Below are 23747 nucleotides of genomic sequence, written 5' to 3'. Positions count from 1 at the left end.
TGTCTGCTGTCGAACTGTGGATTCACATTCATTCAGTCTTTTTATTTGTGTTCAGCACAGTGCAACATCAGACCAGATTTCTGTTGTCGATTTTGACCAGTCGATGAAAAATAGCCCACCTTTGTTATCAAGTGTTGAAATGTTTGGAATGCACATTAGCTTATGAAGAACAGTTTATGGAGCAGATAAAATTTCATTCCGACTCATCCTTTTATTTAAAAAAAAAAAAAAAAATTAAATGGCAAGTTATAATTTTTTTTTTTTTTTAAATGGTGAAAACTATATTTGAACGTAATATATGTCAGTTTATGACATTTTATGAATATTTTTTTGTTAGTTTAAAATCTGGCCATGATTTTTTAAAATGTTTTATTTCACTGTTTATCCCAAAAAAAAGTGTACAGTGCTGCTAATTTTGTTTGTTGGCTTTGGTCATAAAACTTGGTAAAATTATTTCAGTGTGTATCATTACTTTTTTTTATATTTCCAGCACATTTGAACAAAGCCGTGCTGCTGTGCGTAACCGTTTGGACTGATATATTTAAGAGATTTAAGTACTGTGTGACATTGGTAGCTCTCAGCCGCTTTCATCAGTGTCAAATCTGGACTTACCTGCACTCCCCAAGAGCACGGGACATTTTAAGAGCAAAATGTTGACAAAATGTTATGTTTATATATAAAAAAAAAATGAAAAAGCCCACACACAATAGCATGTCATAGGTTTAGCATTTCATGTTTTAATTTTGCATGTTTAATTCTTCATTCCAGCTGCACTCCAAATCTACAATATTCTGAAAACGTGCACAAAAAAAGTTTTAGGTTTTCCTTCCTCCCGCAAGAAAACAAAACAAAAAGAAATAAAAATGAAATAAAAATAGAGAACATAACTATTACTCAGGCAGAGCAGAGAGGAAACTAGTGTTAATTCTAGAAAGTTCCTTCTAGTCATGTAATTGATCAGTAACTCAGTCGCATCATCATATAAATGTTGATTGGGAATCCTCCAGTCTGGGCTCTACACCACAGGGTTAAAAAAAACAATATTCTCTCTCAAAGAAATATTTTCAACTCATCATTATAGCAGAAATGTCATTAATGCAGAAACTGCAGCATCTCCCATCCCTCCCTCTAACAAAATCTCCAACTTCAGGATAAAAAAAAAAAAAAGACAAATATTGAGGAATGACACATTCAAACGTCCCCCCATAAAAAAAACAAAAAAACACAAGTCACCTGAAACAGCTCAGACTCACATCGATCTGATGCAGAAAACAGAGCTTCTTCTCTAAAGCCCATTTCTAGGATTTTAAAATCTGTAACTTCCTAGAGTTAAATTAAAATAAATAAATCTTTGATACAGGGAAAGCGGTCAACCTATCGTTTGTAGTTGCTCTCTTTTTTATTTTTTTCTGTTTTTATAAGAAAAATCTGAGATAACAAAAACATGTACGTGTTTTCAGATTTTTCCACTTTCTCCACTGTCACTTCCATACGGTTATGTTAACTGACAAAATATGCAAAGAAAATAGACATTAAAAACTGTACGCAAAGGGATTTTAAAAACATTTTCATGAAATAAATAAATAAAATACTTGTGTATATCCATGAAGCATAGCTTGGGGTGGGTGAAAGGAAAAGAGGGGTTGAAAATACTTGGTTTTCTTTTGCACTTAGAGAGCGTAATGTGATGGAGGAGGAGAAAGGGGCGGACAGCATCAGTTTGCAGCCATTCCTGTCGCCTCGGATGAGAGCCTGAAATCACAAGAGAAGACGTGTCTTGAGCAGAGACAGAAACGAACACATGTCGGTGTGGAGCATCAGCATGCTCTGTGTGCTGCTGGTTACCGTGCGTTGATCAGGTACTCAGCCAGACTGATGCTGGCCGGTGAGCCGGTGATGGTGACCTGCCGGTCGCTCGAACCCTCCACTGGATTGGCGATCTTGATCTGTGCCCCTGACATCTGACGAATCTCATTGATCTTGGCACCTTGACGGCCGATGATGCAGCCAATCAACTGTCAGGAAACATTACTATTTTAGATTACCTTGCTAATTGAACAGATTGTAAAAGTACACTTATTCCTGTGATGCTGCATTTTCAGTAGTGATGTAACAATTCACTCACGATTCAAGATCTTGATTTCATGATTCGATTCACAATTTATTTTTAATTCAAATTTAAATAGACTGTAAATGTTAATAACAAAGCTAAAATTTAAAAACAAGCCACAAGTCCAATAGAGTTACACAAATAAAATAAATATCTTCATATAAAGTAAATAAACTGTCTCTTTCCATTTAAAATGATAGGAAACCTCTGAATTTCAATCGTGATCCAAACAAAGATGCAGCATACATGAGCAGATTTTAATCTAAATTAGACTGTATCATTCGAAATCAGGTTACCGCCGTAAACAAAGCACTGATGAACACCGCGGTGGGAGGAGCTTAAAGTGTTTCCTCGGTTACCGCCGTAAACAAAGCATTGATGAACACGGCAGTGGGTGGAGCTTAAAGCGTTTCCTCGGTTACCGCCGTAAACACAGCACTGATGAACACCGCGTCGGGAGGAGCTTAAAGAGTTTCCTCGGTTACCGCCGTAAACAAAGCACTGATGAACACCTCTTTTCTAGAGAAAAACATTCCACTCCCTCTTTTTTTTTTGTTATTGTTTTTTGGAAAGTCTCTTATGCTCACCAAGGCTACATTTATTTATTAAGAATACAGTATACACTAATATTGTGAAATATTTTCAGTTTAAATTATCTATTTGAATGTTTTAACATATATGCTACTGTATTCCTGTGATGTGCCGCTGTATTTACAGCATCATTCCTCCAGTCTTCAGTGTCACATGATCTTCAGAAATCAGAATATAATATATAATAAAGAATCTGCTTATTATCAATGTTGAAAACAGTTGTGCTGCTTGATATTTTTGAGCAAACTATTTTTTCATGATTCTCTTATGAATATTTGGACTGGTCTTTATATCAGAGTTATTGAACCCATTATAAAGTGATCTGATACTGAATCAAGCACATCTGATAACAGAGTGCTCCAGCGGGTGTGGAGTCATGGATGAGCTAATCATGGCATCAATATGTCTGTTTATTTACTTGTCAGGCAAGTTATAAGCGGGACAGTTATACAGTGTGGTCTTCATCACCCTGCAGAGGTTTCTTTTGGAAAGTAACCTGCTGACTGTACGTGATCCCTCAGTTTGGGAAGCACTGGATCAGGTGATTAGCGCTCTATTAGTTTGGTCTGTTATGATGCTCTGTGTGTTTGATTATTAATGTCTGTGTAGCACACTAGGGGTCCCTGAAGATTTACAAGGGGTCACCAAGCTCACTCTAGTTTCAGGGTTACAAATGGGGATGAAACGGTTACAGTTTGTGGATAAACAGACGAAAGTCCCCACGGTCAGTATTAACTAGGGCTGGGACAACGCGTCGAGGTCATCGATGACGTCGACGCAAAAAATACGTAGACCTAAAATATCCGCATCGATTCGTCGACCTGTTTTTATTTCCCTAAAAACGTTTGCAAAACGTTTACCTTATGTGCGCCGAATATACGCGATGGCCGGATTAACATACTGTCCAACGTTATATAACCAATCCAGGTTTTTTTTTGCCGACTGTCAAAGCCTTATTTGATCTGTGAGAGATGTAGAATAGAATCAAAGTAATGCTTTCTTAGTCTTTTATTTTGTAATTTTAAGAGCAATAAACATATTGCAATGTTAAGGAATTCAGTTTTTTTTCATTCAGATATGTAAATCAACATGTATAAATTGTTAGTAGTCAATTAATGGGGAGATAATCGAAATCGAATCGGTCCGAAAATTAATCGTTAGATTAATCGATGCATCGAAAAAATAATCGCTAGATTAATCGTTTAAAAAATAAGGCACTTCTGCCGGAAGAGAGCGCGCTCCCGTATAGCAGAGCACTGAGAGCACAACAGACTTCACTGATCAGAGCGAGAGACCGAAATGTCACCAGTGGATGGAGTTTATTTTTACAGAGCATCAACGGAGTTGTGCAAGTGTTTTTGTTTGTTCCCTGCATTTCGAAGATGCTTGTTTTACAAACAAGACCCAGTTTGATGCTGGATTTGCACATCGTTTATTTCTTAAGGATGATGCAGTCCCAACGAAAAAGGGTCACGATCGTGTGTTGGAACCGCAGGCGGTGAGTAAAACTGCTTCAAATATCTCTGCCTCCTTGTTAGTGCGTCCGCCTCCCATGCCAGAGATGCTGGTTCGAGCCCCGCTCGGAGCGAGCCGTTGCTGATGCTGCTCTCGTTCAGTTTCAGCCTCTGGATCTGATTCTGGATCATAAATAAACGGCTGAATCTGACTGTTAGCCATGGTTTGTTTTGGATGATGGGTTTTTCCTCAAGGTAATGTCACAGCTTCCAAACGCTCTCAACGCAAAAGCCTACTGGCGCTCGTGATTCTTTAGCTCCGCCCACACGTCACGCCTCCAGCCGCTCGTGTTTTTCCGGGAAAAATCGGTACAGACTATCTTTCTCTTATAAATATAATAAAAATAAAGACTTTTTGGAGTTATGAAGGATGCAGTACTACTCTATAGGTACTCAAGATTAACAGGATATTGAGTGAAAACGAGCATTTCACCCCCCCTTTAAGTTTTGTGTTGGTATTTTCAGTAGTGATTATGGAGTCCTAATATTGTCAGAAGCGTGTGGTAAACTCACGTCGTTAGGAATGGTCAGTTCATGAGAGCCTGTCTGTGCAGTAGCGTCCATCCCAGCTGCAGAACAGAGAAACACAATCAGCCAATGACAGGAGCAGACGCAGAGCAAGAGTGTCTGAGAGAGGGATCTACCAGTGAAGCCTTGGCTGCTGGGGGCCAGAGGAAACGGACTCTGCTGCATCGCCAACTGATGGAGTTTAGTGAGCTGTGGAGACAGATACTGATGTTTAACAGTCTAATCACTACATCAGTAAGTGTTCTCCCTGAGGAAACACAAGAACCGTCTCTTACATCAGGCTGAGGAATGGCATGTTGTCCCTGCACCGCGTATGCCTGCAAAACACACGTCTGAGATGAGACCAAACACACACACACACGTATTAGAGCCGCGGGTGGCATTAACACACACACACCTGTCCTCCTGCAAAAATGACAGGCGATCCTGAGGGTTTGGGTCGGTACGGGATGGTCACACCTTTGGGAGGCGACTGAAAGGAGAACAGAGGTATTGATGGGTTGTGGAGATGTGTGTGTGAATGGAGGGCAGAGTGTGTGTGTTTACCTCCAGCATGACCACACAGATCTGTTTGACACACTCGATGATGGACAGCGGGGTCCCGGCGATGGTGATGGCTCTCTCAGTAGAGTTGGGCAGCATGTCTCCAGCCACCTGTACCTGAGCTCCTGTGGACTACACACACAAACACATGAGCGGTCTCCTCCACAGACAGTCCAGCGCTTCACTTCCTGCGCGCTCACCTCCCTGATCTCCTTGATCTTGCAGCCGCCCTTGCCGATGAGCGACCCGCACTGGCTGGCCGGCACCACGATCCTCAGCGTGACCGGGGGCTTGGAGGTGGCCGTGCTGTTGGACATGGAGCTGCTGATGTCCTGGAGCACATTATCAACATCTCATTTAAGTGAACCTAAAAACAATCTTCACATAATTCTGTATGCATAAACAATGAACTGAATATAGATTAATGGTTATTCAAGCTGCAAAGTTAGTCAGCGAGCAGAGTCTGCAGCAGGACTGACTTTAAAGCAGCGCTGTCTCTTTAAAATCTGATACATGTGACACTTCTGATTTTCTCCCATCTCTTTATATTTGACTAAATGTTAATAGTGAGTGAGTTTCTGTCTTTGGTAGAGTTGGGTATCAAACCCAGCCGAATATAATATAATTCATATGATGATATTGACGTCACTGTGTTTATTTGGCTGCTTAAGTGCACGAAAGCTTTGATTCGTGTCTGAGCGCCCAGAAACCCCTCTGGAGGAGCGCAGCACTGAAGAGCTGTACCTCCTCCAGCTTCTCGATGATCATGGAGAAGGCTTTGAAGATGGCCGTGGTGGGGCCTGCGAGGGTGATGATGCGCTCGGGGCAGTTCCCTTCAGAGATGTTGATCCGAGCGCCGCTCTGCACAGAGACACCATCACTAACACATGAAGAAAAGCATCAGCAGCACAGCTACACACACGCCTCGGAGCTCACCTCCTCCCGCATCTTCTTCACCGATTCACCTTTCTGTGAGACACACACACACGCAGGGATAAGTACATCTGTATGACACACATTCAGGATGCACAGGTATAATAAACCCAGGACAGCAGTATTAGTTCTGTCGTGCTGTGGGTCATTTTCACTGTGCCAATACAATAATACAAGGAGTTTTAAATAAAAGCCACTGGCGCCCTCTGCAGGCATGTGTTAGAATGAGGAATGTAAACTGCTCTGTTGTTTAATACATTAACAGTTTTGTTCAATAAAACCATATAGTGACTTGTTTTTTATACTTTATTTGAACTAACTGCTATTGCCTCATCAGAATCATCAACCAATCACTCGATTACCCAACAATCATCAGTAACGAGTGTCTGATGAACCCACTACAGACACATACTAACGTAACGCTCACTGCACCGTATTCAGATCTAATTACATTATTAATGCAAACTCATCTCATGATTCAAAACAACATTAGTGTAAAAAGTAAAAATGACTGGAAAAGTGAAGTATTTGTCATGTTCAGACAATCAAGAGCATTTAAACTAAAATTAACATTCACTTAATCTCCTTTTAAACTTGAATGAAATTATGATAACTATCGATATCGACTGCGAAGAAAAATGTTATTTTGTGGGCCATATCTAAGTTAAAAGATACAAATGAAAATCCTCTGATGAAGAATAATAAAGCACAGTAACGAAGTAAAAACACTGTGGTACAGATCTTTAAATATCGTATTTTCTGGACTATAAGTCACACTTTTTTTCCTAGTTTGGCTGGTCCTGCGACTTATAGTCAGGTGCAACTTATTTATAAAAATTAATTTGACATGAACCGTGAGAAATGAACCAAGAGTTCACATTACCGTCTCCAGCCTCCAGAGGGCGCTCTATGCTGCTCAGTTCTCCTGTAGTCTACACTGAACACACACAGCGCTCTCTCGCGGCTGGAGACGGTCATGTGAACTCTTGGTTCTTGGGCCTAAATAAATGTGACATATATGTTTTTTCCCTCGTCATGACATATTTTTGGACTGATGCAACTCATACTCAGGTGCGACTTACAGTACGAAATATACGGTACCCACCTTTCCGATGATGCTGCCCACTTCTTTGCCATGCATGAGCAGTCTGATGGTGAGCGTGACGTTCAGTCCTCCTTCAATCACACCAGAGTCCATGATGATCAACGAGAAGAGCCCTGGATCTGTGCTCACGGGCGATCAACCTGTCCACAGAGACAGAGAGACATAGACACACACAGAGAGAGAGAGAGAGAGAGACAGAGAGAGAGGGCGATAGAGAGACAGAGAGACACACACAAACACACACAGAAAGAGAGAGACACACACAAACACACACAGAAAGAGAGAGACATACACACACACACACACACACACAGAGAGAGAGAGACACACGGTCACTCCTCTACTATAATCATATGCCAGTCATCTACAGAGTTCTTCGTGATAAACACGTTACACATCAGAAACTGAAGAAACCCGATGAAACACTCAATGAAGCGTAAACACGCCATTCATTTTCATCAGCAGGTTCTCCCGAAAAACAACATAAATACTCAGTTTAACCAACAGGCCATTCAGTTAAATATGAAGCTAATTCCTGCTGCTCAAACGAGTTTGGTTTTAAATCGGCGGTTTTTCTTTGTAAACACGCCATTTAACTCTTCGTGGGACGAAGCTGCTTTAGCTCGTGTTTACTAAATGCGTAACAGAGCCAGCGGACCGCTCTTTAACCGAAACAAGCCGGTTTCGGCTGAATTCACGGCGTTTATTTGAGAACTTAAACAACGCAGAGTTGATCTTAATGATAAAACATCGAGTCAGATCGCAGGAGAGCAGCGGACGCTGATTAGCACGAGCGCTAGTGCTAGCGCGCTCCCGCGGCCTGCAGGCCCCTCGCGCTCATGAACGCACAAAACGCGGCAAAGTCTCACCTGACGCGCGCTCCGGGAAGGGGAGAGGGTTCGAGGGTCCGGAGGGTAAGAGGGGGAGGTTCGGGAGGGAGTTTTGAGAGGATTCGGGGAAGAGGGAAGACACGGCTGCGTGATCGAGCTCCACTCTTACAAAGACAACAAGATGTGTCCCGATCACCTCTCACCCACGACCTTTCTGACGTCACCGCGCACTGGCCCCGCCCCGCGACGCACACCGCGCGCAGTACGTACTGAAGATGAATGAGCGACAGAACCGGGTGTGGATCGGGTCACAGGATCAGAGGGAATAATGAACTCGGCCGTCTCCGGGTGTGAATGGAAAGATTCAGGTTCGAGCTGGAGCCGCAGCACTGTGTTATCAGTATGAGTGTTCATACCTCAGGATAGGCACAATAATAATAAAAGGACATACAACAATAGGTTTCTTATTTCTAGATTTCTGAACAGGAAGCCGGGGTAATGTCCTAGTTCACTGGTCAAAATAAAACTGAAATCTAATTTGATTCCATTATCTTCATTTGTAAGTCTGCTAAATGACTAAGTGTAATGTAGTTATTATTAGTGTCTATAAAGTAGGAAGACAGTGAGTTTTACTGTAGGCTAGATCTAAAACCTGGGGCGGGATTCACCAAACATTCAAAAGTTACAAATATTTAGTTTACCTCAAAATTCTTAAAGGGTTGGTTCACCCAGATAGCAAATTTATGTCATTAATAACTCACCCTCATGTCATACCAAACCAGAACACAGTTTAAGATATTTTAGATTTAGTCCGAGAGCTCTCAGTCCCTCCATTGAAGCTGTGTGTACGGTATAGAGTTCATGTCCAGAAAGGTAAGAAAAACATCATCAAAGTAGTCCATGTGACATCAGAGGGTCCGTTAGAATTTTTTGAAGCATTGCAAATACATTTTGGTCCAAAAATAGCAAAAACTACGACTATTCAGCATCGTCTTCTCTTCCATGTCTGTTGTGAGCGAGCTCAAAACACAACAGTTTAGTGATATCTGGTTCATGAACTAATCACTCGATGTAACCGGATTAAACCAGTTCACCAAATCGAACGGAATCATTTGAAATGGTTTGTGTCTCTAATACGCATTAATCCACAAATGACTTAAGCTGTTAACTTTTTTAATGTGGCTGACACTCCCTCTGAGTTCAAACAAACCAATATCCCGGAGTAATTCATGTACTCAAACAGTACACTGACTGAACTGCTGTGAAGAGAGAACTGAAGATGAACACCGAGCCGAGCCAGATAACAAACGAACGATTGACTTGTTCTCGAATTAGGATATGAATTCCTAAAGGAATTAATAATAGTCAGAAGAGGATCTATGATTTCTGGAAGCACCTCTTTTAGGAGCTTAGATGGTATAGGGTCTAACATACATGTTGTTGGTTTAGATGATTTAACAAGTTTATACAATTCTTCCTCTCCTATAGTAGAGAATGAGTGGAACTGTTCCTCAGGGGGTCTATAGTGCACTGTATGATGTGATACTGTAGCTGACGGCTGAATGGATGCAATTTTATCTCTAATAGTATCGATTTTAGAAGTAAAGTCAGGGCCAGATTAACACTTTGTTGTACCCTGGGCAACAATATTCAAGGGCCCCATCATCACGACCCCAGGATCACCATAATATGGTCATATACAGAATGTATTACTGTAATAATACAGTAAATATACTCAATACTTCAAATTCTAACTGTCATCAAGTGTATTTTGATTTACAAATATTTAAATGCTCATAGAACTACAAATGCAGTACTATGTCCCCTATCAAAGACATTCACTCACATATGATGCTATGAAAACAAAACTCATCAGCGTATAATCTGGTAAAATTGACCACTACATTGAGAGGGAGGGAAATATCCTCCATTTTCACAAAAATGAATAAATAAACAACCACTTTCAAACCATTGTTTATTAAACATTTATTCCCAATAGAAATGTATTGAATTGATAGAACTAGAACAGAAGACCACAGACAACACATCAAGAAACAATTTGGTCCTCAGCTCATTTTAAGCAGAAATCACCCTGACAGTTATCCCTCCACAACAATTTACAGCATTTTAATGAAGCTGGCACCTCAAGGAAAAAATAAATAAAATGCAGTATCACGATTATCTGCTTATACAAAATTTTTTTAAACATTAAACTTGTTTTAAAATAGAACAACAACATATCACAGCACAATTAACCAGTTAACCATTTTTGCTACATAAACATTTAAATATCTGTCAATTTCTCTGAAGAAGACAAGACAGAAATAAATGCTACACAATCTGGCAAAATACACAATTTTAGTCCTAAATAATGACGAAGTGCATGTTTGAATTTGAAATGCTCTTCGCTCTCGGGGCTGTAAAGTCCTGGCTAGCTGGGTTTTCCTCGTCGTTGACGGAAGCTGACTTAACAGAACTGTCGGCAACATTAACAGGAGTGAATAAATGACCTATTTCAGGTATATACTTTACATTTTCTATGTTTCTGATGTCCTTTCCTTTTTTAATTTCCGCTTCACGCTCCCACTTGGCTTCTCCATGACGTAACCCGCTCCGGCGTAACATTTGACCCGCCTCATGCGGACTGACCAATGAGGAGAGGGCCTTAACTTGAGGTCCTCTCTTCATTGGTCAGTCCGCATGAGACTGACTCTCAACCGCTCTCAACTCACGTTCAAAGTCATAGGCAGCGCAGCGTCTCTCGGTGCAGCGCAAAAGCCCGTGTTGACAGTTTGTTTAATATAAAGCGGGAGATTACAAGATACAGTATTTTGCTCGTGCCCTTGCTGCCCTGTGCCCTTTAGAGGTCTTTGGCCCCTGGGCAATTGCCCAGTTGCCCGTATGGTTAATCCGGCCCTGAGTAAAGTAGTTCATAAACTCATTACTGCTGTGGTGTTGGGAAATGTCAACACTTGTTGAGGCTTTATTTTTCGTTAATTTAGCCACTGTATTGAATAAATACTTTGGGTTATGATTGTTTTCTTCTAAAAGAGAAGAAAAGTAATCGGATCTAGCAGTTTTTAATGCTTTTCTGTAGGATAGGTTACTTTCCCGCCAAGCAATACGAAATACCTCTAGTTTTGTTTTCCTCCAGCTGCGCTCCATTTTTCGGGCTGCTCTCTTTAGGGTGCGAGTATGCTCATTATACCATGGTGTCAAACTGTTTTCCTTAACCTTCCTTAAGCGTAAAGGAGCAACTGTATTTAAAGTGCTAGAAAAGAGAGAGTCCATAGTTTCTGTTACATCATCAAGTTGTTCTGAGGTTTTGGATATGCTAAGAAATTGGAAAACATGAGGAAGATTACTTACAAAGCAGTCTGTAGCCAGCAATAACTTGGATGTAAAAACTCTTTAAATAATGCAAGTACAAACATCACAGGGGATATATGATTAACATTTGTTTCTCTGGATAATGTTATATGAAGCACCATTACTTCAAACGAGTTATACTTGAAGCCTGCCCTCTGCGAAATCCTGAAAATGTTGTTATAAATTGAAGAGACAAAAAAGCTGAAGAGACATGCTGTCAAATTCACAGAGTCTAACTCCATACTATGGAGGACCAGGACTGCCACTTAAAAATAAAATGAAGAAACAATTTATCAATTTAATAAGTCAAACATAAAAATGTATATAAGTAAATCACTTTTAAATGGACAAATTAATAAAATTAATAATAAATTTTTAAAGTTGTTTATTTTATTCATGTTTTAAAATGTATTTTAATAATACCATAAAACAATAAATAAAATAAAAAAAAACATTTTAAATGTATGAATAAATAGACACATTTAAACTGTTTATTTAATTCATGTTTTTAAACGTGGATTAATAAAACAATAAAAAGTACATTAATAAATAATTTAAATGCACAAGTTAAATTGCTTTTTTTAAAAAAAGCATTTGGCATACCTTTTCTCTCTCTATTTGCCAGATGCTTTTCTTTATACATTTGTCAATCGAGTTAAATAATGCCATTGGACAGTACACACGTGGGAGCAACCAATCAACTGTCGCCTCAATTTGAAGCGCCAAACTGTCATGGGCTTTAATTTACTTCTGTGGGCTTCTGAGGCGCTGATTGATGGTAATGATTGATTGGCACTGTGGTGATAATTGTTGTGCATAACACATGCAAATGGAAGACATTGCAAATATTTTAAGAAAACTAGCCAATGATGTGGATAGTGGTTCTAATTCTCATGTCCCAGACGACCAACTCCAGGAGGACATAACGCCGTGGACGGTAAGAAAAGTTGCTTATCTCTTTTCTTAAAGTTTGTAGTTCATCTGTATGCTAATGTGTTTGTTCACATATGATTTATACCAATATTATTACATATAATTTGACGTGATAAATAACATTACCCATTTATTGTTTTAGTCAGACACCTGCCTCATCCTTGCCTAGTCTCACACACACATGCGCGCATAAAACCAATGTTGCTAACGAAGCACCTTTGTCACTTTATTTTTTGCACTTTTTGCATAAGCCTAAGTCAAGTCACCTTTATTTATATAGCACTTTAAACAAAATATATTGCGTCAAAGAAACTGAACAACATTCATTAGGAAAACAGTGTCTCAATAATGCAGAATAATAGTTAAAGACAGTTCATCATTGAATTCAGTGATGTCATCTCTGTTCAGTTAAATAGTGTCTGTGCATTTATTTGCAATCAAGTCAATGATATCGCTGTAGATGAAGTGATTTTCTTTCTTAGCTTTATATCCAGTTGAAAAATATCGCCAGTATCGGTCTTGCTCTCCCAGTACAGGATCGTCTCTGTGTTGATCGTCTCATCTGTGTTTTGGCCGGGAGAAGCTGTACATTGCCCGCAGATGATTCGTTTGTTTCGATGCTGCGCTCTGCTTTAATATTTACAAAATTATATAGCCGCTCTTTAACCTTGGTGTATGGTGATTTTTGTTAGATCATGTCACAGTTATAAATCATGATTTTAGCAGGTCAGTGAAAGTGATTGCTTGTATAATGGATCAGGTTTATTCACTATTTATATTGTTCTGTTAAAACAGAAAATCAAAAATGCCTTTATTGGGGATTCAGTTCATTATTAAATATAGTATTTGACAATTTAGAGAGAAGAATGACGTCACGAACATTGTTATCACGTGACACCCTTCTAAATGTAATAAAGAAGGGAATTTAAGAAAACTACACTTATGTATAAAATATTTTGGAAGTATTTAATTTAATTTGATTAAATAAAACAAACCACAGAAGTCCTGGACTATCCTGTACAATATGTACTGTAAATTAAAGGAGCTCTAAGCGATATCACGCGTTTTTTAGGCCAAAACATTTTGTCACAGCAAACTTCTCCTCAGTATTTGCTAGCTGCCTGTCCCGTGAACACCCTGTAAAAAACAGTTGACAGCCCATGCTCCACAAGGGGCAAGAAAAACAAAACAAACTGGGCTAATCTGCACCACGAAACATAGCAAACTGTTCCAGCCAATAACCGACAAGAAGGATTTAAGGATGGGGTTTGGGGGGTTAGTGCGTGGATGAGGAGGAGGGGAGGGTCTAGCTAGAGTTTTGTTTGACAATACTTTGAACGTCAACAAGAAGTGACGTCACCCAACATCGCTTAGATCACCTTTAAATGAGCATCAGCAACCACCACTGTCTTTAACAGCTGATCCTGTATTGTTTTTCAAAGGCAAAAAAACTACATAAAAAATATGTTCAGTATGTTCAGATTGGTTAATACAGAAGTGGTTTCACAGATAAGGTCAAAAGATGTCAAACGCATTTAAGCAATGAAAATCAGTTTTGCACACTGTACAGTCGTGGCCAAACGTTTTGAGAATTACATAAATATTGGGAATTGGAAAAGTTGCTGCTTAAGTTTTTATAATAGCAATTTGCATATACTCCAGAATGTTATGAAGAGTGATCAGATGAATTGCATAGTCATTCTTTGCCATGAAAATTAACTTAATCCCAAAAAAACCTTTCCACTGCATTTCATTGCTGTCATTAAAGGACCTGCTGAGATCATTTCAGTAATCGTCTTGTTAACTCAGGTGAGAATGTTGACGAGCACAAGGCTGGAGATCATTATGTCAGGCTTAGAATGGCAGACTTGACATGTTAAAAGGAGGGTGATGCTTTAAATCATTGTTCTTCCATTGTTAACCATGGTGACCTGCAAAGAAACGCGTGCAGCCATCATTGCGTTGCATAAAAATGGCTTCACAGGCAAGGATATTGTGGCTACTAAGATTGCACCTAAATCAACAATTTATAGGATCATCAAGAACTTCAAGGAAAGAGGTTCAATTCTTATAAAGAAGGCTTCAGGGCATTCAAGAAAGTCCAGCAAGCGCCAGGATCATCTCCTAAAGAGGATTCAGCTGCGGGATCGGAGCTTGCTCAGGAATGGCAGCAGGCATGTGTGAGCGCATCTGCACGCACAGTGAGGCCAAGACTTTTGGAAGATGGCCTGGTGTCAAGAAGGGTAGCAAAGAAGCCACTTCTCTCCAAAAAAAAACATCAGGGACAGATTGATCTTCTGCAGAAAGTATAGTGAATGGACTGCTGAGGACTGGGCCAAAGTCATATTCTCCGATGAAGCCCCTTTCCGATTGTTTGGGGCATCTAGAAAAAGGCTTGTCCGGAGAAGAAAAGGTCAACGCTACCATCAGTCCTGTGTCATGCCAACAGTAAGGCCGGGCATACACTGTGTGATTTTCATCTGATTTTGAGCCGAATTCTGACTCATGCGACTCTTTTTCAGGTCGGGACGAATTTCATCATTTTCGTGCGTCGTTTGTCGTGCAGTGTACAAGGGGAAACGAGAGGCGATAAGCCTCTCCCGACCGGCAATCGGTTGGTCGGATGGATTTCTGACATGTCAGAAATTTTGGTCGCCTCTCGTGAGGTATCGCACTGTTGAAGCAGGGCCACGAACCGATTTTCCGTGTTTCCCTCACTGCGCATGCGTGAAACCATAAACGAAACCATGGTGACACCTGACACAGCGTGTAGTGTCGACTGAAGTGATGGAGGGATAACTTGTGGAGTTATGGCAAAGAAAAATAAATTTTAAAAAGAGGGAAAAAAAACGCCTGCTTCCCTCCAGTTCGCGTTGCAAAATGGATTGACCATATTGGCCACGTCTTCCCAGCCACCTGCGCGTCTAGATACGACGACGCCTTTTTTTTTTTACGTTTCAGCACACATAATTGTGCATATCACCAAAGCAGTGCGTTTATCCCGGGAAAGCATGTTTATTCTGAAACAACCACAAACATCCGGGTTCTGAGGGATCCTACGTGTTGATTCGGTTGATTCCTCACGTATAGTGTGAGCAGTCAAATCGCAACTCGACAATCGGACCGTACAGTGAGCGCACAAAAATCGTGAGCTTTGGCTTTACATCGCATGCGATCTACACGTATAGTGTGAGTTGGTACCTTGCCGAAATCGCACAGAAATTGCACAGTGTATGCCCGCATTAAAGCATCCTGACACCATTCATGTATGGGGTTGCTTCTCATCCAAGGGAGTGGGCTCACTCACAATTCTGCCCAAAAACACAGCAATGAATAAAGAATGGTACCAAAACACCCTCCAACAGCAACTTCTTACAACAATCCAGCAACAGTTTGGTGAAGAACAATGGATTCTCCAGCACGATGGAGCTCCGTGCCATAAGGCAAAAGTGAAAACTAAGTGGTTGATTGATTGCATGCCCAGTCGAATTGCAGAGGTCCTGAAAAAGAAGGGCCAACACTGCAAATACTGACTCTTTGCATAAATGTCATGTAATTGTCGATAAAAGCCTTTGAAACGTATGAAGTGCTTGTAATTATATTTCAGTACATCACAGAAACAACTGAAACAAAGATCTAAAAGCAGTTTAGCAGCAAACCTTTTGAAAACTAATATTTATGGAATTCTCAAAACCTTTGGCCACGACTGTACAGTTGAAGAAGCTTTAGTTTTTTGCCCAACATGACCTCAGTCATCATCAAACTGAAGCACAATCATCTCTGCAGGTGATATTTACTTGCACAGTACCTGATAGATAGCCTGGTAATACCAAACTTTCCTTTGCTTTGTAGACAGAATCTGCATATCCGAAGGAAAACGGAAAGCTATGACGCTTTCTCAGACTGAGTACAGAAGCGAAATGAAATCGAGTGGAAGTATGAAATCTGACGTAGTCAGGCTTCCTGATGGAGCCGCTTATACTGAAACACTGATATAGGAGATGGGGAGTAGTTTCAGACGCAGCTGTAGTCTCACAAATTCCTGTGGGATATCTATGTTGGTCTTTTAAGGTCTATATAGTACAAAAACTTCTGTCATATGTTTTTTCAACTCTATTTTTTAAAATAGTTGCAGTTTAAACAAAGCATTTTTAAAATGTCATTGTTATGGGTTGTTTACATTGACATTGTTTTCAAATTTACAGTTGAAGTAAATAGACTTTTTGCAAGCTATGTAGCAGAAGCCAGCAGGAGACCTTTAAGTCATCGTAGTCGTTCTACAAGACCTCGCAGTAGCTTCACAAGAGTTTTCTGCTGCTTAAGTAGAATGACACAAAGTGTTGCACCAACAAAGTTTGAAAGGGAGGAACTGAAAGCTACAGGACTACAAAAGGTTACATTTCTTGGTGGGTATTGTGTAAGTTTTTGTTTATAGACAAAAGTTTTTAAACAAAAGTTTTGCTTCTAAAAATGTTGCTTTATCTTTTCCTTTTTACAGGTGATGTAAACAATGCAGAAGATTTAAAAAACTAGATTATAACGACATATCCAAAACTTGGTGACTGTGGGGGATTTGAGATTTTAAAAATATCAGGCATGACCCGATCTAGGAATCTGGTGGTGTTGCCTTGCCCAAACACAGCGTACACAATTAAGACTCTAAAAGAAAATATGGGACATGCTGTCATCTACATACGTCCTATGCAAAAAGACATAGAACTGTCCAGTTCTGTAAGTTTTATTTCTTTTAACACTACAGTAAATTACTTATTTGCTAAATTCTATGCTTATTACATTTTAGGCAACACATGTTTTTATCGTAATGTACTAAGTTTATTTATTTTATTATTTTCATTTACAGTTATCTAAAATTTTGAGATTGCTTTTTACTTAAGGTTCACATTGAGAGCTGCAGGTATGGAGAACATTGACTGGTCATAATCTTGATTTAATATTCAGTTTCTTTTTAGGGAAACAAAATTTAATTTCATGTTTTTGAAGGCCTAGGACTGAATGTTCCAATCACCTGCCACCAACATTAGAGAACGAACACCTAAATGCACAGACTTCAGACAGTGATTCACTCATCAACCAGTCACCCACTGAGGAAAATACTGACCAGCTGTTCATCGATTTAACAGATGAAAAAACGGACATGGTAAATTTCAAGTTTACATTGTTAAGAGCTTGTGCTACAATCAAACATTTTCTTCTGCCATAACTTCAGTTTGTATGTTCACAATATTAGCATTTCAAAACGCTTCTTATTTTTCTAAAAAAAATAAAATAAAATAAAATTACTTGTATATAATGTTCATCAAACTGAAGAAGAGAGTGGTCTTGTGGATCATCCACATTTATTTGGTACAGGTTTTATGGTAGATGCTCTTAGGAGTGTCTTTAATATTTCTTAATTCCTATAGCAAAATATTGCCAGGAATCTTTAAGTGAATGGCGGAGGATGCGTGAGGAGCAGGATGATGAATATAATCAGTCTTTGATAGCAGATCAAGCCAATGTAGGGTAAACTTTATAACAGACATCCTCTGATGACATTGTGTAATCTTTCTGTCTGCATTACAATATGAATTCATAATTTGTTTCAGGAACTGCAGAAGATGAATAGCGAAGAATCTGAGAATAGACGCAGAAAGGTAAGTCTAAGTTGAGGAAATCAGGATGTTGCTGCCTTTTTAAGACATTATATATTTACTTGTAATGACTTATGTGTATTTGCGTAGCAGATGCTTAGAAGATAACTTAAAGCAAATTACAAGCTGAAGAATTGTACAAAAGTATCATCATAGAGAAAATAAGACTAGGGCTTTAATTCAGAGTTAATAGGTTAGTCAGAAAAAATATAGATTAAACTTGGACAGACATGCACATGTGCAAAACATTGTTGCTGTTTTCCTTATATCATGTTTTTGAGCTCTTTGGATAGTTATTAAAGATCATGTAGGCATTGAGGGAAAGGGAGTGATTAAAAGTCCTGGTAATTGATTTTATTACGCGTTGTGACAGTGCTACAAGGCACCGCACACCGAGACAAAAAAAGATGAAAAAGACTTGTGTTTTGTTTACTATTACAGTTTGATTTTGAAACTTGCCTGTTTTATTTTAGGCTATAGATGAGAGACGAGCGCAAATCGCAAGTTTACCTGAACTTGCTCATGGTGTGTCGCTAAAAGTAAAATATCTTGAAAAAAAGGATTAATGAGGACCAGGAAATTTATTTTAAGTGAATCAATTAAGGTTGGTAAGGTTTATTTTATTTTATAGTTGTTGTTGTTTTGGTGTGCAAAGTCTTCTGTGTTTAAATGTGAAATAATCCAAATGTCTAGGCACTGTTTGACTTCGTTGGAGAAGTGGAGGATGCTACAGAATGGTTCCAGATTCAGGAAGCCTTATCACCAACACTTACAAATGACCTATGTGGAACCATTTCTGAAAGAAATATCAGACGGCCAACCACACTTTTTGTCCAGTGGATTTCCTCCGAAGACGCAGAGGTAGATTTACAAAGTGTTTCTTGTTTTTCTTTTTTCAAATCTTTCAAAGCTTGTCATTTACTGTTTTATGTAATTCATCGGTTTATGCAGACCATTCTTGCACCTGATGGCAATGACAACCATAATAAAGATGATTATAATTCTGGGACTGTCAGCGCATTGGATCAACCTAGCACCTCTAATGAACACCTGGCATCGTTCTCCCCTCGTTCAGAGCAGGAAGAGACTGTCCAGAAGTATGAATTAAAATGTTATAGTACCAGTTAACCCATAGTCCCCTCTATACCCGTTTCCCATTTGATATACAATGTCATCATTTATCATTTGCATTCATAATAATATTCTTTTCCAGGACCAATCTTCAAACAATACTGAGTCTCCTTTCAGCCAAGATAGATGATGATAGATAGGCAATACCCACAACATACTGAGAAGCACTGTTCAGGCTTTTAGTCGGCGATGATTTAACCTCGGAGCTGGATGTGATTTTTGTTGATGATACAAAAGCAGCAGAGGGGTCTGTGGACGGTGGTGGTCCCACTAGAGAGTAGCTCAGATTGCTCCTTAAGGCTGTCCAGCAGTCTAGCATATTTGTGTGCCCTGAAAATAGTAAGAGGTTGCGGCTTCACAGTGAAGGCAAGCATATGAACTAAAGGTCTTATTTAAAATGATTTCATAACATCAAGTTAATATTTTGGTAATTTTCTTTACAGCTTTGCACAAAGGTCTCTACAGGCAGATATCTCAAATGATATCAGTTTGTATAATTCATGGAACAATGGTGCCACATTTATTTTCAGAAAAGCTCTTTCTCCAAGTTTGTGGTAAACCCACCCGTCCTGCAACCTTGGATGAAGTAGATGATGAGACCTTTAAAGAAATGCTTTGCAAAGTAAGTATTTTTCCTAAACTGCAGTGAGCAAAATTTGGAAGTTATGCTGGAAGAATACCCCATTAATACACAGTTTTTTGTATTTTAGCTGCAAGATGGCGGGTTGTTTTGTTTTTTTTTCAGATAAAAGAAGCCGAAACTCTTCCAGAAGCCAAAGCTGCCATTGATCTGGCAGAAGATTGCCTGTCCATAATTGTAGCCTTTAGATCCATTAGTACTCTTAAGCAGCGGGACATGCTGGTACAGTCAGCTGTGGAGTATTATGTTGATGGGAGATGCAATGTTGCACTGCAACAGTACGTAGTATCAAACACTTTCTTGTTTGTTGAAATTGTTTTCATACCTTGTTCTTTGTACATGCTACATGTTTTTTTTTTTTTTTTTTACAGGTTTGTCGATGGTTTTAACACCCTTGGACTTCTTCAAGAAATGCAGACACACACAGATCTGTTTCACATCATATTTGTTGAAGACAAAAAACCACTGAGATCTTCAGACCTGACATCACTTTTTGAAGTAAACCTGTCAGATCAAGACACCTATAAGAGAGAGCTAGAGACCAGGACCTTGTGCTTCTGGAGAGACTGGATCATTGATGTTGAAGGTATTTGCAAAAAAAATAATTATTATTTTCTTTTACATATTTTGTCCTATAAAGTTTTATACACAGCTTCTGTATTCACTATATATTTATATATGATTAAAAGTGTGATATTGATTTATAAAGTGGTTCATCCAACAGGTTAATGTAAGTGACAGTTCACACAAATATTGATAGATCTTATCTCGGTTCCAAAGGAAGAGAGCAGTTAGAGATGTCATTGCTTGTCTTAATTAACAGTATTAATAGTCAATTAGATTTCAGACATTATTGCAAATTTTGCATTTGTGCTGTCAATACTGAACCATTGCATTTCTCAAAACATTGCACAGTAGCATGGTTTCTCTCCTGAACGAATCACATTTTTAACAAGTTACATGGAGAATGATTACATTAGTTATTTGTATATATACAATTATTTACTGAAAAGGTGAAATACCCACCACCAATACACTGTCAGCTTGTTTGGAATGGCACAAACAGTACAGTTGTTAGACTGAATCTCTACATGTGTTACAGATGAAGGATGTACACCATTGACGCTGGAGAATGTGCTGGAGTTTACTTCAGGGTCTTCAGCCATTCCACCCCATGGCTTTCTGCAGCAGCCCAAAATCGAATTTCTTCATGACGCACCAGAGAAAATATTTCCAGAGGCAGACACTTTCAACATTGTGTTAAAATTGCCCATCCATTACAATTACGAGTCGTTCAAAATGCACATGAGCAATGGCATACTGTGGGCACCAACATTTGGCGTAGCGCCCTCAAAGCCTGTCATTGGCTATCACCTCACACACACCCTTACAAATGTACACGCCCCAAAACGTCCTGACTCCAATATATGCTGGCGACCAAGGCAGTGGGGGGAATGTCAGTTCTGACACTCTGCCAGATACTATGTTTTAACGTTAGCTGATGACATATAAGGGTTATTATTGGATATTTTATTATGGAACAAGTTGCATAAGGCACCTTCATAATTACCTGATTTGAGCCTTCCTTCTTATGATTTGACCAAAGCTGCAGCGGAGTTCTGTTGCCAGCAGATCTAAGACTGTGACTATTCCAGGCACTCTGAAATTCTTGTAGAAGCCTCTGAATTTGTGGTGTGTAAGACCAGTGCAAGGCAACAAACAAATCCACTTCCTGGACCGGATTATGCCATCCTTCATCTTCCAACCGACGAAAGGTGGTGTAGAAGAGGTCTGTTACTTGGTCAAAAACATCTCTCCACAACCGCTCAATTCTTACATAAAAAACAAACAAACTTCAGTTTAAAAAAGTTCAGTGAAGGAAAACGCTATTCATGTGGCTACAAGGTAACCAGCCTACCTCTGGTTGTGCACACTTCTTCTCCCCCCTTGTCAGAACGCACTCTAGAGGGAACACCATATATTTGTACAGCAGACAGGAAGCTTTGCAGCACTGTTTGATCCTTGTTGTTTGTGGCAACTTTTAAGTACGCCACAAGCCGGGAAAAGCCATCAATTCCCCCATGGATAAAAATTCTCCATCTGCAAATTTAAGTATTTAAAGTTACTCATTTAAGAATACAACATGTATTAAAAGATAACTTGTCCTACACAAGAACACAAAAACTATATGCAATGGCTACAACATTGAACATGATTTTGTGTCCAATAGTACATGAAAGGTTTTAAGGAATGGCTTTCTTCCTACACCACATATTCACTTATGTCAATAAAAGCATAACATGAAATCATTACATATAACAAGTAGGGCAAGATCAAGCATGCAGACTTTTTTGCATATATTCTGATAATCTGAAAGAATACAAGACTATTACACTATAATTGGTAGCTGAAAACATAAAACAAAACAAAATATTTGATAAATAAAACTTTGTGACTGATGGGAATTTTATTTTGTAGACATATGTAAAGGATTATATTTAGGTGTGTAAGAGAGCAGATTATGTGTGACCCTAGACATTAGCAACATTATCCATTAACTTTACCAAAGAAATGCTTAACACCAACCGAATAAGTTTATGATTCCCATCAATGTGCCACACACTGTTGGGAGCTGGTCCTAAGACGTAACCTGCGCCATTCCATTCCTTCCGGATCTACTCGTCTTAATGATGCTAAAACCCTGTGTTCTGCAACAGATTATAACAATAATATTCATATGTTAGATCTTGCATTTTTTTTGGGGGGGAAACTGCACATTTTTTTACATCATTTAAAACTGACTCAAATGAACTAGCGGCGCATTGTTATTTCTTGCGTAGTGATGGCTATCTATGTTCAAGTACATCAGATACATGCAGATGAAGTGTAATTAGACTGTATTTGAAACAAACAGTATATGGCTCACACATACAGTAATTGCGCTCAATTTGTGCTGGTTTGATTTAATCTTCCCAGTAAACTGAAACATAACTTGGCTAGTGATTTGACAGTGTCACTCGCCACTGTAATTTTTTTACCCACATTTGCCTGCCCAAATAGGAACAATGCCCAAAACATACAAAAAGGAATTTTGTAAAAGTTGTAAATGGAAAAAGCCAATAGTAGGAATGCACCAAAATGTATAGATTTTTAGCCAAAAGAAAAAAGGCCGAAAATATCTGTTAATTTCAAACTTGGATGAGACATTAGAAATGTCGTTAGACATAAAATGTTAATATTTGCTACATTTCCTACTTTGAATATGAAGTTTCCTGCATCTTAAGTGTCCCAAGATCATCTTGTAGCCAGCATTGGGGTATCTGTGGTGTATTTCTGCCACTATTCTATCCCACTCCTCATTCGTAATGGAGGTGTACAAGTCACGTTTCCTAAAAACAAAGCATGTTTTAATTATAGTAAGGCATTACACACACAAGTTTAACATAATACATTTATATTATAATATTTTAACAAATTCCGACTTCACTGCCGTTTAAAGCACTCACATACATTCGAGAGCCACGCCCCTTACTCTTCACATAACCAACTTAACTGTAGTATATATCCAGCCTAATGTTTGTTGTAATGCTGTAACATTATATGTAAGGGATAATATAGAGCGAGGCGGTTGTTATAGCGAAAGCGGAGGGGTCTTGAATGAGTTTATTGATTTAAAAACGATTGTATCCCTTACGTAAAGTCAGTCATGCGATTGACCGCTGTAGTTAAACGCGAGCAGGCATAGTCTTTCTGGAAACAACATTGATACAACATTTTCTTTTAAGTTACATACCTTAAGCTATCACGTGCAAGTTTTCGTCGGACTGTCCTCAGTGACACACCGATACATCTTGCCGTTTCTTCTGCTG

At 39.1% G+C, this 23747-nt stretch overlaps 2 protein-coding genes and 1 long non-coding RNA gene across 4 annotated transcripts; 2 read left to right on the top strand and 1 right to left on the bottom strand.

The window, feature by feature from the left end:
• Nucleotides 1-717: 717 nt before the first annotated feature.
• LOC128019408 (poly(rC)-binding protein 2) lies at nucleotides 718-8396 on the bottom strand. 2 transcript variants are annotated; one of them, XM_052605373.1, is made up of 12 exons: nucleotides 8194-8396; nucleotides 7325-7464; nucleotides 6223-6255; nucleotides 6031-6147; nucleotides 5487-5618; nucleotides 5290-5418; nucleotides 5141-5215; nucleotides 5019-5060; nucleotides 4860-4932; nucleotides 4729-4784; nucleotides 1846-2015; nucleotides 718-1752 (listed from the first exon to the last, which is right to left on the bottom strand). In XM_052605373.1, the coding sequence occupies exons 2-12, from the start codon at nucleotides 7415-7417 to the stop codon at nucleotides 1716-1718; spliced, it is 957 nt and encodes a 318-aa protein (XP_052461333.1). In that variant the 5' UTR covers nucleotides 7418-7464; nucleotides 8194-8396; the 3' UTR covers nucleotides 718-1715. The 2 variants fall into 2 exon arrangements, with proteins under 2 accessions (XP_052461333.1, XP_052461332.1); XM_052605372.1 differs by having other exon boundaries at nucleotides 4729-4932; nucleotides 8194-8380.
• A 5384-nt stretch (nucleotides 8397-13780) lies between these two features.
• On the top strand, nucleotides 13781-19598 carry LOC128019414 (uncharacterized). The gene is made up of 6 exons (XR_008185147.1): nucleotides 13781-16862; nucleotides 16955-18110; nucleotides 18581-18711; nucleotides 18801-18968; nucleotides 19059-19204; nucleotides 19321-19598. It is a non-coding gene; the product is annotated as an uncharacterized LOC128019414 (long non-coding RNA).
• An 89-nt stretch (nucleotides 19599-19687) lies between these two features.
• Nucleotides 19688-20607, top strand: LOC128020348 (G2/M phase-specific E3 ubiquitin-protein ligase). The gene is made up of 4 exons (XM_052607178.1): nucleotides 19688-19860; nucleotides 19984-20156; nucleotides 20250-20464; nucleotides 20603-20607. Exons 1-4 carry the CDS (start codon nucleotides 19717-19719, stop codon nucleotides 20605-20607), a joined length of 537 nt encoding a protein of 178 aa, XP_052463138.1. The 5' UTR covers nucleotides 19688-19716.
• Nucleotides 20608-23747: the final 3140 nt, after the last annotated feature.

This window comes from Carassius gibelio, chromosome A9 (genome assembly GCF_023724105.1).
Source record: "Carassius gibelio isolate Cgi1373 ecotype wild population from Czech Republic chromosome A9, carGib1.2-hapl.c, whole genome shotgun sequence".
Taxonomy (NCBI): Eukaryota; Metazoa; Chordata; class Actinopteri; order Cypriniformes; family Cyprinidae; genus Carassius; species Carassius gibelio.
The sequence above is the reverse complement of the archived record's forward strand: the minus strand, read 5'-3'. Positions and strand labels throughout refer to the sequence as shown.